Source organism: Leptosomus discolor, chromosome 1, assembly GCF_034619465.1.
Source record: "Leptosomus discolor isolate bLepDis1 chromosome 1, bLepDis1.hap2, whole genome shotgun sequence".
Classification (NCBI taxonomy): domain Eukaryota; kingdom Metazoa; phylum Chordata; class Aves; order Leptosomiformes; family Leptosomidae; genus Leptosomus; species Leptosomus discolor.
This window is the reverse complement of record NC_141391.1, coordinates 172,113,437-172,128,326: the sequence shown is the minus strand read 5'-3', so window position 1 is coordinate 172,128,326 and position 14,890 is coordinate 172,113,437. Positions and strand designations below refer to the sequence as shown.

The 14,890-nt window shown below is 37.0% G+C and overlaps 1 protein-coding gene across 1 annotated transcript; it reads left to right on the top strand.

Annotated features, from left to right (window-relative positions):
* The first annotated feature begins 212 nt into the window (after nt 1-212).
* NTS (neurotensin) lies at nt 213-12,955 on the top strand. Its single transcript, XM_086471291.1, has 4 exons — nt 213-273; nt 4,412-4,473; nt 10,509-10,733; nt 12,809-12,955. Exons 1-4 carry the CDS (start codon nt 213-215, stop codon nt 12,953-12,955), a joined length of 495 nt encoding a protein of 164 aa, XP_086327417.1.
* Nucleotides 12,956-14,890: the final 1,935 nt, after the last annotated feature.

Genomic DNA, 14,890 nt, shown 5'->3' with positions numbered 1-14,890 from the left:
TGGCGGCCCGGCCGTGACATCACCCCGCGGCTTATATAGTTGGGGAAGGGTCCGGGTCCCCCATCTGGTGCCGGCAGCCGCCCGCCAGCGCGCGTGCGGAGGGCGCGGAGCGGCGCGGAGCGGCAGGGCTGTCTGTGTGTGTCTGTCTGTCTCTCTCTCCGTCTCTCCCCAGGATTTATGGACTTTACTTTCTAGAGGGCGGCGCGGCAAGGATGAGAGCCCAGCTGGCGTGCGTGGTGCTGCTGGCCCTGGCCTCCGGCAGCCTCTGCTCAGGTAAGCCCCGCCGCGCCCCGCCGCGCCCCGCCGCGCCTCGCAGCGCCCCGGCGCTCCCCGCCCGCCCCCGCAGCCCCCAGCCGGCGGGCGCTGCGCCGCGCCCGGAGCCTCAGTTGAGAGGGACCCAAAGAAAGGGGTGAAGTCGCTTCGGGCTGCCGCGGCGATACCCGATAGGCGCCAGGGAGCTGGCCCTGACAACGGGCGCTGGCCAGCGTAATTTTTTGTATCAGTCCCGTAACTTTCTCCCTCTGTATAAACCATCCCTCCGCACAGCATCTGTACCGTGACAGGCAGTGTAGGCTGGTCGTTGGAAAGATAAATCGGTGCAGACCAACTGCGTGATTATGCTGTCTCATTTGCGATTTACTGAATACTATGTCTTTCCAAACTATCACAGAAATCAGAATTTCTGCAACGCATATGAATAGCTGCCATAATCCAAGTCAACATGAATATATGTGCACTTTAGTCACTTTTTAGAGACAGAAATACAGTTTTGGTATTCCGGGGAAAAAATTCCTAGCAACTGCTCTAAAATTATGACAAAAAATGCTGAATCCGATGCAGATCACACAATAGGAAGGTTAATGTAGGTGCATTTCTACTCCAAGAGCAATTGCTTTAGAAACCTAAAAAACCCAGGACCATATATTAAAATGCATTGCCTTCTCCTTTGGAAAATGAGACAGCTAAGCGTGTGGCATTTGTGCCCCAACTTTATGACCAAAAATAGGTATGGTGGCAATCAAGCAGCTGTACACACACAGACATGAAGCAGAACAGGCTTCAAAATCCAATCTTAACTAACTTGCAAATTACTTTAATTTTTAGCTCCACAGAATTTAAAGAGCAAATTTACACATGGCTTCATTTTTTCAGCTTCAGTATTCAGGGGGGATGCAAAATTCCTAATTCTCACTCTAGATGGAAGTTTCCAATTTGTATTCCCCTGCAGAATAAAAATGTAATACACGTAATACCTGCATTTTATCACAGTTTAAACATAATCATTCTGTATATTGTAGAGAAGTGGTGATCCTAGTGACCATGATTAATATTTATTATTTTCTCCCCATATATTTGAAGCTTTTTAAGCATATACTTGACTAATATTTTCAGTGAGGCTGTTTCAAATTTAACTGTTTGTAGACCTTGTATGAAAGCCCGCTAAGGTAAAAAATGTCAGTGGAAAGTAAAATAGGCTTATAAAAAAACCCAGAAACAAATTGTATGTGTAACTGACATGACGGTTTATTTGCTTGAAAATTTGAAATTTTGTTTAAATTAGAAACACCATGGAGAAGCTTGTGTAGAGGGGCCAGATCAGTTTTAGCTAGTATGGACAGTTATGTCATAAAGAAAATAATCATTCATTTTCTTTGTAAAATGTTTGCCCTCAGGAGAAAGTCTGTACCTGTAGGATGTAACTATTCCTCTAGAATGTGAATGTATGAACAGAAGCTATTTTTCTTGTCAATAAGAAATTTATCAAGAGAATATCAAACTCTGAATTTCCCTCTGATTTGAACAATATTGTGTAATGAGACTTTTTTATGCCTTGTTGTCTGAGAGTCTGCTCTTTTTATGCTTTTACTCCTCGTCTATTTCACTCCTGAATTACCTGGATGTGTTCCCTTCTCTTCTTCCAAGCCTTGCTTTATTCTTCACTTGACCAGCCTCCTAAATAATGTCCTTCAGACTTCTTTTCTCAGTCAAAATGTTTCTTAATACCTACCTATCTTCCACATCTGCAGCTATCTTCCAGCCTCAATGGTGTGGAAGCTATCTTCCATCCTCTATAGAACATGAAAACCAGGTGCTAACCAGACACAAGTCCTTTCAATGTCCTCAGCTGGTACGACCGAAGACACTACAAATCATGATGCTGTCACACATGTGCCACTCACCCATTCACAGGAGCTGCTGCTATCATTAGTAGAAATTCAGCTGAGGTGATCTTGTGCTGTCAGAAGAACTTTGGCTAATGGTAAAGAGGTTGAGAGATTAAGTAACACTGATAACCAGTAGTGCTAAAAGGGCTGAAAGGCATAAGGTTGGAGATTGGTTGCTAGTGGCTTGCTGTAATGCTGATCTACAAACCAGTCTTATTTAATGTTTTCAGTAACAACTTCAATGCAAAAAGTAAGAATGAATGAATGTAGTGTGCTGTTAATGCAAAGGTGAACAGGAGCATCACTACAGAGCAAGATCAGCATAACAGACACAAGGTTTTGATGACCTGAATAATAGAAACGAGAAGCGATGCAACAGTACAAAATGCAATAGCTTCGGAGATAACAGTAGTTTCTATTAAAAGCTCTTTTTGACAGAAGCACAGTTGTTGGAAATGTCTGTGGAGATAAAAGACTGTCATATTATCTGACCTCATTGTTTTATGAGATGCTAAAGTTTTTCAGCCATGAAAGACAAGCAAAATTGAAAAAAAAAAAAAAAAGTAGGAGAGAGCTACTTTGTGTAACTGATAGTAATCATTAAGGTAGTTGAGTACTGAGGCTTCTGATCCAAACTGTGCCAGGTGGTGCTGTCTGGAGATCAAATCAGTCACAGAGGAGGGCCACTGTGATGAGTTGGGGAATACAAGGCAAGAGAGGAGAATAGATGAGTCTAACAGCTCTGGGCATAGCCTTTCAGTGAAGTATTTATGATATTTCCAGGGGAATGGCTTATGTCTGAAAGGTACAGTGATCTTACATTTCTTCGCTAGTCACTGTGTAAGCACACCCTAAAAATCTAAGCTGGGAAGGACTGTGAATGCTCTCAAAACATATATGAGTTGGGTAAATATTACAAATAGAAAGGTATCATTTATAGTGAAGGAAGTTAATATGCAAACCATTAATAAATTTGTAATTAGAAATAAATTAGGCTTGAAATTAGAAGAAGGTAAATAACGGTTGATAGCTGGGAAGAATTCACCAGCGAAGAAACACAGTGGTGATGGTGGTGAGATTGTTATTAAGACTGAACATGATTGATCTTTTAAGAGCATAATAATGATTGGCTTCCTGTGCTAGCAGAAATCTACGACAGATTAGCAAATATTTCTATAAAAGGTCCCTTACAGTCTCTTGTTCTGTGAAAGGTAGTGACACAACATGGTGATGATCCCTGAAAAGAAGGCATAGGCAGAATCTATCCACAGATTCTGTGGTAAAGTGCCAACAGCATGGATCATTTTAATGAAAGTGAGATGTGACTTACATGAATATGGAATAAATTTTGGTTCGGTTTAGTTTAATTTTCAATGTAAGTAAGCATGGTGTTTGGCTTTGGACTGCTGGTTTTCAAGGAAAGACAAAATACATGTGGAACTCTGTTTCACCTGAATACTTAACTGATTTCTGTATATACCTCATCTTTGAGCTGTGATTGCTGCTATGTTTTCAGGGCACCAGAACTTCCTTGTGATTCTGTACAGCACAAAGCAGAAAAGTTTGTGGCTGTTTTCTCTTTCTACAACAATTTTTACTCTATTCACCAAATCACAGGTCTTGCAAGTCTGCTGAGCTGCCAAAGGTCAATTAAATTAGTAAAGAAAATCCTAAGACTTTCAGTCAGAACACTTTCTTTCGGTATATGTATTGTCAAGAGCTTGTGTCACACACTGGTCAAGCTCAATTCCTTCATATCAGTAAAAAATATTCTTAATTTAACCAAGAAAAATCTTGTCAAGTAATCATAGCTACCATTCACCTAAATACTCAGCTGCTACTTAAGTAAATATACTTTGAAAATAAATAATGAAAATCCTCTTCCAAAGTAAACAAAGGTGACGAATAGTGATTATGAAAATCATACTGATTTTGAATGAAGAGTATTGCAGCAGTTCTGTTTACTGAAAGGGCTGCAGATTAGTGGACCTGTCTACCATTGAACTGAGATTAATGAATCATTTCATTCACTTCAGTAAGCTTGATCATGCTTTAAAAAGGTAGTGAGTATCCATTTTACACATGATGTTGCTGTTACCTGAAGACTCCACACAGATCGTTTTGCTGGTTATATCTACGGTTTTTGTTTGTCAAAATTTATTGATACATCTAAATTCTGTATCCTGAATTGAAATGTCCATGATTTATGGTGAAATAATAAACATATGTTTTTGGTTTATTTCCAGATTCAGAAGAGGAAATGAAAGCATTAGAAGCAGATTTATTGACCAATATGTACACGTCAAAGGTAATTATTTTTCCTTTTTTTAGCTGACGGGTAGGGAGCAAATGAATTCTCATTAGAAACCCAGAAGTCTTTGCACAAAGTAATAACCTATGGTCTAGACCAAAAAGTTCAGTGCTAGATATTACTTTGGTGCAAGATTTTCTCCAGTTCAAAGGAAACTTAAAGGTGTTGATGTGACATACTAAAAGTGCTCCTCCCTCGTAACACTGGTACTTTCATTAAACTGTCAGAACTGTGTTATGTGCAGAGATGTAAATTTATGTGAGGAAATGTGTTTCCAATAGGATTATACCTGATGAAAGCTAAATTAACCTTGAGTCAAATCTGTAAGTGCTATTTTTTTTTTTCAGAACTTTTCCTATATACATATAACATTAAGAATGTCATAAAGCAAAAACTGTTAATACATATGCTGATTTTGCTTTAGGAATTTAATCATATTGCTAGTACAGGAACATGGGGACATGAGTGTGAAAATGTTAATGAGATAAATGACATTTCCTTGACAAGTTGCCAGACTGTGAGCGATGTGCCTATTATTTAATACAAAGAGACAAAAATTCAGTTCCAACCTCATATTGACAAGGTGAAGCAGCAAGTGTTGCACATGTGTATTGAACAGGCTGGTAGACAAACACTTTCTCAACACTATTATTTTCCACAAAGGATCTAAGAAATATATACATCTGATACTTCTTCAGCAACATATTAAAGAAAAAACCCTGAAACTAGTGCCATGAGCTTAAGTTTGAATGTTTTAATTCTTTGTTATAATGAAGTTCAAGTGGTGCTTAAATTAAATGGAAAATAAAGTGAGAAATGAAAAATTCCCTTCCCAAAAGAATTTTGTAAGCCAATGACTAGTTGACTGCCTGGAAGACTTTTGTATTTACTGTATTTGCTTATGTGTGAGCTTTTTCACAGAATCCTTTGAATAGACTAGAATAAGAAATGAGTCCAGAAAATACATTGTTTTGATCTGGTCTGGCAGTTCATAGGTTCCCATGATCTTTACTGGCATGGTAATTAACCTTAGATACCAAATAAACCTGTTTGCCACTCGCTTCTCTAAGGTGCAGAAAGATTTAATAGATACGCTTTTCCTGAGAGAAATTTAAATGTAGGAGGCTGACAAAAATAGTTCTTTCTCTGTGTTGCAAAGCACGGTATGCCCTGGGAGAAAACCCTGCAGCTATTGGTATTTTTGCTGCTGACTTTAGTGGAACTGTGAACATAACTTCCATCTTTTCCTCCCTCTCAGCATAGAGCACAATCTCAGGTAACTGAAAATGCACAAATATAATGCACCCGTTGATTACGTAAAGATGTTTGCCATAATACTCTTATATGTTTATTTACATCCTGTAGCTTGCTATTCAGTTTGCTTATGGTATATACCGTAAGTCAAACAATACCTGAAGTTGTCAGCAGCAGTAGATGCATGGTGGAGACATTTCTTTAATTCTACATTATACGGCCTTAAATCACCATCTAAAATTCATTAGTTCAATATATTGTCTCTTGACATCAAAGTAAGGCATAGTGGAACTGCTAAAAGGTGTGCATAAATGTTTCTACAAGAGACATAGCACTATTTTATTCATTACTAAAATGACAAATTTTTAAAATTTTTTTCTGTTGTCCTCTGCTAACTTTTAACCCTCATTAGGACAAAAGTATGATTTGTATGTGAGAGACAAATCTGAGGATGACATGTGTAATAACTGTCTTGTATCATTGTATCATGCCTGAAATCTCGTTGCTGTTGAGGACAATTACTGTTAAATTGCATTAACTGTCTTTGAAACTGAGTTGGTAATAAGCAGTAAGGGAAATCCAGACTATTTATATAGCATTAAGATGGAGAGAAAAAAAAAAAAAAAGAAAAAAAATGTTTATGAAAGCTCAGATCTAAAAATGCAGTAAAGTGATTTATCTTCCTAAGTAGGCACTTGTGAAGCATAGCATCAAGACTACGGCTAGGGTTTAAGCACACATGTTTTGCAACAGTCAGTAGTCTATCCTATATTATGGAAAGTGTTACCATACGCTTTTGACTCCACAAACTGCTGTTCAGTGTCTACTGGCCCTTTTAAAACTGCTCTTTAAAGTCATCTGTATGCTGAATCACTCTCCGTCTTTAAAGAAGTATGTCTATGCTTATTACAACCCGTCTTAAACATCTAATACAGTTTATTCCCCTTCTCTGCTGTTACAACTCAAAGAAGTTACAGAGGTCAAACAAGTCCCTAAAATGCTTTATCTGTCTTTCCTCTAAGATAAAATCCAAACAGCCATTTGGAAAACCTGATAAAACAACACAATCTGAAGTGTCACAAATATGTGGACTGTTATCTTCTGTCTCACTTTTGTATGACATAGATAGCTCTATTCCCAGCTTCCTAAATATTTGCCTGAAACCACGGCTAGCGTCAAGAATGTCCTGAACTCAGGCAAAATTGAGATGTTATTAAAGAAAAAAAAAAAACGAAATAAATTTGTTTACTTGAAGAATGTATAATCACTAGAATTTACTCCATCTTTGGAATCCCTACTCACATTTATTTTCTGAAATCTTGGACCCTCTGAGCTTCTTACTGTTCTAGGATGCCTTCTGCTGACTGTATGTGCCCAGGCAGTTTAGCCTTCTTGTCAGAGGCAGACAAGGTTACAGCTGCCTAGGAGGTACTGTTTTCCCAACTCAGTCATCACACAAAAATTCATTGCATTTATAGGCATTAGTATACACCATGGAAGAACTTGCGTGGTAACAAAACTCAATACAAGAACTCAAGACAAGAATATAAAAAGCAGAGAATTGAACTTTCTTTTTCTAAAAAAAAAAAAAAAAAACATTTGGGAGGTATGCATTGTAACATAAGGAGTATCTTAAACAAACTATTAGGGGAATCATTCAGCCAGAAATGGAAAAACAAAGATATCATATAAGTTATAAATTGGGATTCTTTTTATCTTTCATAGGACAAGCATGTTGCCAAAGAAGGAAATATTCGCAAGCTCATTTCAGTTTCTTAGATGGTTTAAAATTCTCTTTCAAGGTATATGAGCTGTGGGAAACCATATGTCTGAGCCTTATTTCAGAAGCATGTTCAACAATGGAAATGCATACATCATATTCACTTCAGCATTAATAACTTTTAAATTCTGATTCATACTACACTCTCTTTGTTCCTTCAGCTCACTCACAGGTATTTTTCAAGTTAATCTTGAAAAAAATTAGTTCCATCTTGACAGATATGGGTTCCTTGATCTCTTGTGTAGGTGTTTTCCAGAACATATCTTGAGCAACTGTAGTTGGTATTGCTTACACCTGCGTGGAAAATATATCACATTGGAAATGTACTTGAACATTTGGGTTATGGTCATCTTAAACTGCATTTTCACATAATCCTTTAGGATAACTGCCTCAGACATTTCCCATAACCTATAAAACAAAGCTGTCTTATTGTAATGCTTGCTGTAATAGTGGAGTAGAAAAGTAACATGATTGCTCTATACAGTGACTGGACACAACCTGCAGAGTTCCATGTTCTGTTAAAAAAAAAAAAAAAATCACTCTTGACTGGAGATCTTCATGCTTCACAGTCTCATTCTGTGAGCTGGCAGACAGAGTAAGTCAGAAGCAGGTGTACCTGAGTAAAAATACTTGAGGTGATACATGCATAATATTAATGGGAATTAGACTCCCTTAACAAACAAAGTATGCTTGCAGACAGCACTGCAAATTTCGCCACCCCCCCCACCTTCCTAAGTAGCAGCCAAGATCAATTTGACCTAATGAATTCTGCCGTTGAAATATTTTACTAATATAAAAAGGAAAGTTCCTTTAAACATAGGCATGCATCAGGCTAACATAAAGTAGAAACTTCAGATGAGAAAAGATTCTCTATATTATGCAAAAAGGCATAACAAATTTCCCTATCCTTTCTTCTCTCTTCTGTTCCCATCCACTGGAATATTTTTGCTTTCTTTAACTCAGATTTCTCACTTGCTTGCATAGCACTGCCCCTAGATTTTATTCCTCACTGCAATTTAGCTATTGTAGTGCTAACTCACATTTCTCTCATATACCCAGGGGAGAGAAGTGCACTGGAAAAGCCTCTTCATTTTACATGGCAAGCTTCATATTTTTTTTATTTCACCAACACTTTAAAACAGATCAAGAAATATTTTGAAATTGCAGTGGACACTTGCTTTTTTTGCTAGTTTAGCTTCTATTAATTAAATTAGACATTTTGCATAGAGGTTAATTTTTGTTTTGAACCCAACATACCTTTTCAGATAATTTGACAAATTAGGGCATCTAGATGGGACAAAAGATGAGCTGAAAGTAAACAATGCAGAACCAATTTCAAGCTTCTGATTTGAGATTTTCTTCTTAGCCTCAAAACAAAATACATTTTTTTTTTTTTTTTTTTCCTGAGCCCTGGCAGGGATCTGAGAGGTTTTATTAAAGGGCTCAGTTACTCTCATTTGGAAGACATGCATATATCAGATGTATGTTGGAGTAATGATTATGGCCAAAAGGGAATTTTTTGTAACTAATGCTAGTAGTGATGCCAACTTTTCTTGTTTCTTCCTCACTCCTCTCAGTTTTCTTTCTTTTTCCTCAAAAAATATTTGAGTGTGGTGAATATGCATAAATCCTGCATACAATGCCCTTGTTAGGAAGGTGCTTTAAAGAAACAACAGATTATGTGATTACCTAATGTTCAGCTAAGTAAGCACTGCATCCACACTCTTAATTATTTCTGTCAGTATGTGAAAGGCAATGTCTGTGTTAATGTAATACCTATATTTAACTTTGTACATCCGGGAAAAGAAGTAACTACATTTCACTTAATAGGTAAAGTGTAATCCTAACGTGCATAGGAAAATAAATAGGAATTTGCTATTTGACTTTTGATTGGAGATTCCTGTGTCACCAGTTCTAGTTTAAGGAAACTAGTTTCTATACTCACCACTAAAAGGAATACAATTTGAAAGAAATAATTAATAGTGGGAGAATGAATAAAGCAGCAAAGACGTGAAAAGCAGTGAATGAGGTAGGAATTAGATTTTTCACTTTTTTTTCTGATGATATTCATAACTAAAGAACGTTACTGCCACAACTGCTTGGAAAAAACAGTACTAGCAGAAAATTAAAAATTATATTTCTCAGTATTTTTTAAAAGGGTTTGAAAGTTAAATAACTCCTAAATAATGCAAGATACTGAAGCAAGCAAAATTTGAGCCAAACCATAGTGAAATTTCTTTATTTCTGTCTTTCTGTTACATCTCTGAACAGGTCCATTACGGACCACATAAATATGGTTGGTCTCAGTTTTTCAGTCCCGTTACCAAATCAGGAATGTATTATTTGCACAGCTCTGTTTCATCTTTACTCCATCTTCATCTAAGCCTGTAGACCTTTGCTTTGCATCTCCCAGGCTCATGACTCTCCAGCATCCAAAATTCCTGGGGCTTACAGATTCCATTACTTCAGACCTAGCTTCATCAGACAGCTTGCCCTGAAGCAGGGACTCCATTCTTTTTCTCAGGGAATTTTGAAATGACTGGTATTTGTTCTGAACTGGGGAGGATCGTCTAGTTAACCGCAGGCATCCACCTTGGATTCCAGTACCGGGAATTTATCCAGTCGGTTTGACTCATTGTCTGATTTACACCTGTGAATTTATATTATATTAATTTCCATCTGTGTTTTTGTTTGCACCTGTGCAGAATGACTATGAAATGCTACCATTCTGGTTTGGTAGCAGTTTAGTTTTTCATCCTGTATATCTACCTGGGGGGTAAGGCTGTGGGGAAGCAGGCTTGGTGTGTTTAATAAATGAGTTGTCCTAATTTCAGCACTCTCTAATTATTGTCTAAAAGTTGAGCAGATGAAAAGCACTTCAAACACACAAACTTGTTCCTACCAAAATATTTGAATGTCACACATTATTACTAAAAAAAAAAAAACAAACACACAAAAAAATGGCAAGATGTTAAATAGTGGGTATTTGTATTCTCAGATTAACAGAGGAAAACTTCCTTACTGGAAAATGACCCTGCTAAATGTCTGCAATCTTGTCAACAACATAAACAGCCAAGTGGGAGAAAACGTAGAGGTAGATGAAGAGGATCTCGTCTCAGGAAGACAGTTTCCGGCTGCTCTGGATGGCTTCAGCTTGGAAGCAATGCTGGCAGTATATCAACTCCAGAAAGTTTGCCACAGCAGAGCCTTTCAGCATTGGGAGGTAAAACAAACTGTCACAAATGTATGTTTCAACTGCTGTTAAACTCTCAGGCTCAGTTTGCAGTGATGTTTTAAAATCCATATCCGTGTGACCCCTGCCACATTGTCTGAGCTTTTCTTCCTTTCGTATAACCTCTGATACCTCTAATATGCCTCTTATTGAAAGAGTTCTTAATTAATGTAGTCTCTGACGAGCTGAATGTCTGTTTTTTATAACAACACATGGACAAATGAGAACTATTCTTAAATACGTGCTTTCTCCACTCTTTGTAACCATTCCAAGGAACCAAACAAACACATGAAAGTGAGCTCTGTGCTAGAACACAAAATTAATATCTGCTTAACAGACATGAAGTTATTGCAGATTTATTGAGGTATAAGTAAATGTAGGCAGAGTTTCTGAAAACCCTTTTAAGACCCTAAGGCAAACTGGATTCAAAATGCATGGACACATGCCTATGTGTACATGTAATTTTACCAGGGACTCTGGGCTTCTTATGATTGCTAGGAAACTGGTAGCAAGGGAACTCTTGCTTTTCACTTCCCCATACCTAAAGAAGGCCCTGGAGTTGTCATCATGATTGTATGAGGATTGCCGCTCTTAAATAGTGATTGTTTATAGTCCATTTGTGATATTTATCTCAGTGCAATGATCACACAGAGGCACACTGGGCACAATCCACTTGTGTTGTTATATACTACACTAAAGCTGCTTTGTGTAGCAAAAAAAAAAAGTATCTCAGTGTCATTACCTACTTTCCAGTAAATACAATTTCTTCAGCTATCGCAGGGGTCATGCAGTCTGACAGAATCTTGATCCTTTTTTCTTTGCTCAATCACAGCTCTGTATTTGCAGGCTTATCCTCAGTCCTTCATATTAGCTGGGATGGTCCATACAAAGGACTGCAACATCTCTGAGAGACAGAGTTTACTGAGGACTCTCATCATCAGTACATTTATTGCTGAAAAGGAGCTGCTCTAGAAGTGACTATACGCAATAGCCCATATGACTTAATAACATTTCTTTATTTTGCAGTTGCATCACATCTTGTGGTGGTTGGGAATCGTCACTCCTAACAGTACTGCATGTGAAATTGAAAAAAAATATACTCCTCTCTCAGCTTAGGAACACGCTTGTGCAGTGCAGATGTTTATAAGACACAATAAAAGAAGAAGGGATAGAGCCAGAGGGAGAAGGATTGAAGAAGGCTTGAAATAAACAATTTATGTAGTGAAAGAAGTTCTTGTGATCTTATTCATCCAGGATTGACTCCAAAGTCTGTTGAAACCATGAGACTCTTTCCATTAATTTCAACAGAATTTAGATGAGTACTCATTTATTAAGTAATTAAGTGACTAAAAGAGTTCCATTGCTTAGGGAAATACTGAGGTGAATATAAGAATGTTTTCAGTTTAATGCCTTTCAGCCAGACAAGTAGGACTGTGCTTCACCATTGAAGAACATGGTGAGAGAAGATGAAATCTTAACAGATAAAACAAGAATGAATCTGAACGAAACACTATAAGAATTCCAAGTAAAACTCAAAACACAGTTATATAAGAAATTTTGATTGACAAAATTTTGGCTTTCTTGTGCTTTATTTAATTTCCTATTTGTTTATTACACATTTTAATCTTTTAGCTGTAGGAAGTTGCAGATAAAAGTGTTGCTCAAAAGCTGAAACTGACAAGCAGTGGGTGTTTTAGGAGGTGTTTAGCCTAAATGAGTGATTACAGAGTGAAAATCATTAGGAAGTTTTCAGTCAATTTGAGTTTTAGTCCAAGGAGGACATGCCAGCTTTTCTGTCTTGTCAAAACCAATGATCTCCTTTGTTTCAGTGAAATTTAAATAACACCTCTGTAGGATTCAGCTCATTTTAAGCCTAATCTTAGTTTTGTGTCTTGAGTGTTTGGCTTCCCTCCCACCTTTTTTTTTGTTTAAACCCATGACTATTATGGTGAAGATTATTATTGGTGACAGATGTTAAAATAAAGTTTTATAAAACTTTATAGGAATTGATAATCTTCATTACCACAAAAAGCTGATAACATAGTGTCTGTTCTTGCATCCTACAGATACTTCAGCAAGATGCTTTTGATCTAGAAAACTCAAGCCAAGACAAGGAAATAATGAAAAGAAAAAATCCCTATATTCTGAAACGGCAGCTACATGTGAACAAAGCTAGAAGACCATACATACTCAAGAGAAGTTCATATTACTGATGCAGCAGAAGAAAACAATGTATATTTAGTTTATAGGTAACTGTGCGTTATGGTTATCTTACTTAAATCTAAAATCATACTTGTGTGAAAATATACAATGGAAAATCACCAAGATGATAACATAACTGTGTCTTTTTTGCAATTGCTGTTTCTTGATTGTGATTTTTTCCTACTTGAGATTAATTGGACCAATACATTTGCGAATAAATCTAGTTTCTAAGCATGATGTATTGTACAAAACTGAGATTTCAACGTATTTCAAACAATACTGTAGTCTTCTCCTATTTTATAAAGCACACTGACATCCACCAAGTAAACTGATGTTGTCCATAAACCCTACTGAGAATCTTATGAGTTTTTAATGCAACACCTCAAACATACATATGCTTGCAAATTTTTGTATAATACACTAGTCAGAACTGCCACAATATTTTATATATTGGCCGGTTTAATTTATTAGGGATTAGGTCTAAGAAAGGAGAGAAATACTCTCAGCCAACTACTAAGTGGCAGTTTCAAAATTCATAATTTAAACAGACTGCTTGTAAATTAATTTTAAGTTCTTGATTCCTAACTTGCCACTGAAGAGTCATAATTTAAGAAAACAATGCATAAATGAGACTTTAACAAAGTATACTAGTGAGAACAAACCCAGATGTGCTTCGGTCTTGTGTATCACTGACTATATAAGGCAAATAGTTTATTAAATCAGTAAAATAATTAACAGTGTTTACGTAATCTATGAATGCTCAGGAAAAAAAATAAAGACAAAAAATAAAAGGTGATTCATGCTCCTGTGCTGTCACTGTTAAAATACTAACCTGGTTATATAAGAAACTTCAGAGAAATATTTGAAAGAGGAATTAAAACTACAAAATCTTAAACTTACAATTAAAAGTCGTTTCCCTTGCCACCCTCTACAAATTTGTAATAAAACCAGGCAGTTTCAGGAGTTAAAGACAGTCTTGGAAGCTGACAGAAAGGGAAGTTCCTGGCATGAAAAAAATTGTTTTCAAGCCCTGAGGAATCAAGTGCCACCTGAAACTTACATGTTTTCTAGCTCTGTGGCTGTGATGTGTACATGAGGCTCAGGATCTCAATGACCCTGGGTTCCAATCTGGGGGAAAACAGCCTGAAAGAACTGGGGGCCACAACAGTAGTTGGAATAGAGGGATAGTCCAAGACCCATGAAGCCTGGATGCTCAGACCAGGAGGCAAAAAATGGGACAGATACTGCGTTTGAAAACCTCCCTCTTTTCTGTTTGAGGTATTTCCTCAAAGCAATGCTGTTCAACAAATTGTCAGAAAAAAAACCACCACTTGGAATATTTCCAAATCCTCTCACAGGTCAGATTTTCTGGTGATTAATATTAAACATATACAGCAATATGCACAGAAAAAACATACCCATACCAATGGTTATACCAACTTTTTAACATGTTAATCAGTTTGTTTATTCAATAGCCACTGAATGCATGTGCTCGCAAGATATAACTGAGCATACACTAATTACTATAATAATCATTACGACTTCAATACAGCAAAGCGCTTAAGCACATTTGGTCTCAATGTTTTAAATGCTTAATGCGCTTAAGGGCTTTGCTTAAATAAGTTTCTAGTAGATTCATACCCTTCATTTTTTTTTTATGGAACTGTCATAGAATTAGACTGGAGACACAATATGCTCTCAAGTGGCTAAGAAACATCCCTTTTTCCAAAAAACCTACAAGCTCCCTAGTCCTGTTATGTACACTTTAAATTCTAAGTAAAAGTCACCCGTCTGAAATAACAGAGCAGAACACAGTTTGTTCCAAAATTCACTGCTAGCAGTATATGAGGAAAAATGAAAAGAAATTTCAGATCACTATTTCATGGGGAACACCAAAGGATAAGACAAAAAGAAATAGGTTGCCATGATAATTTTCTCCTGTGTTC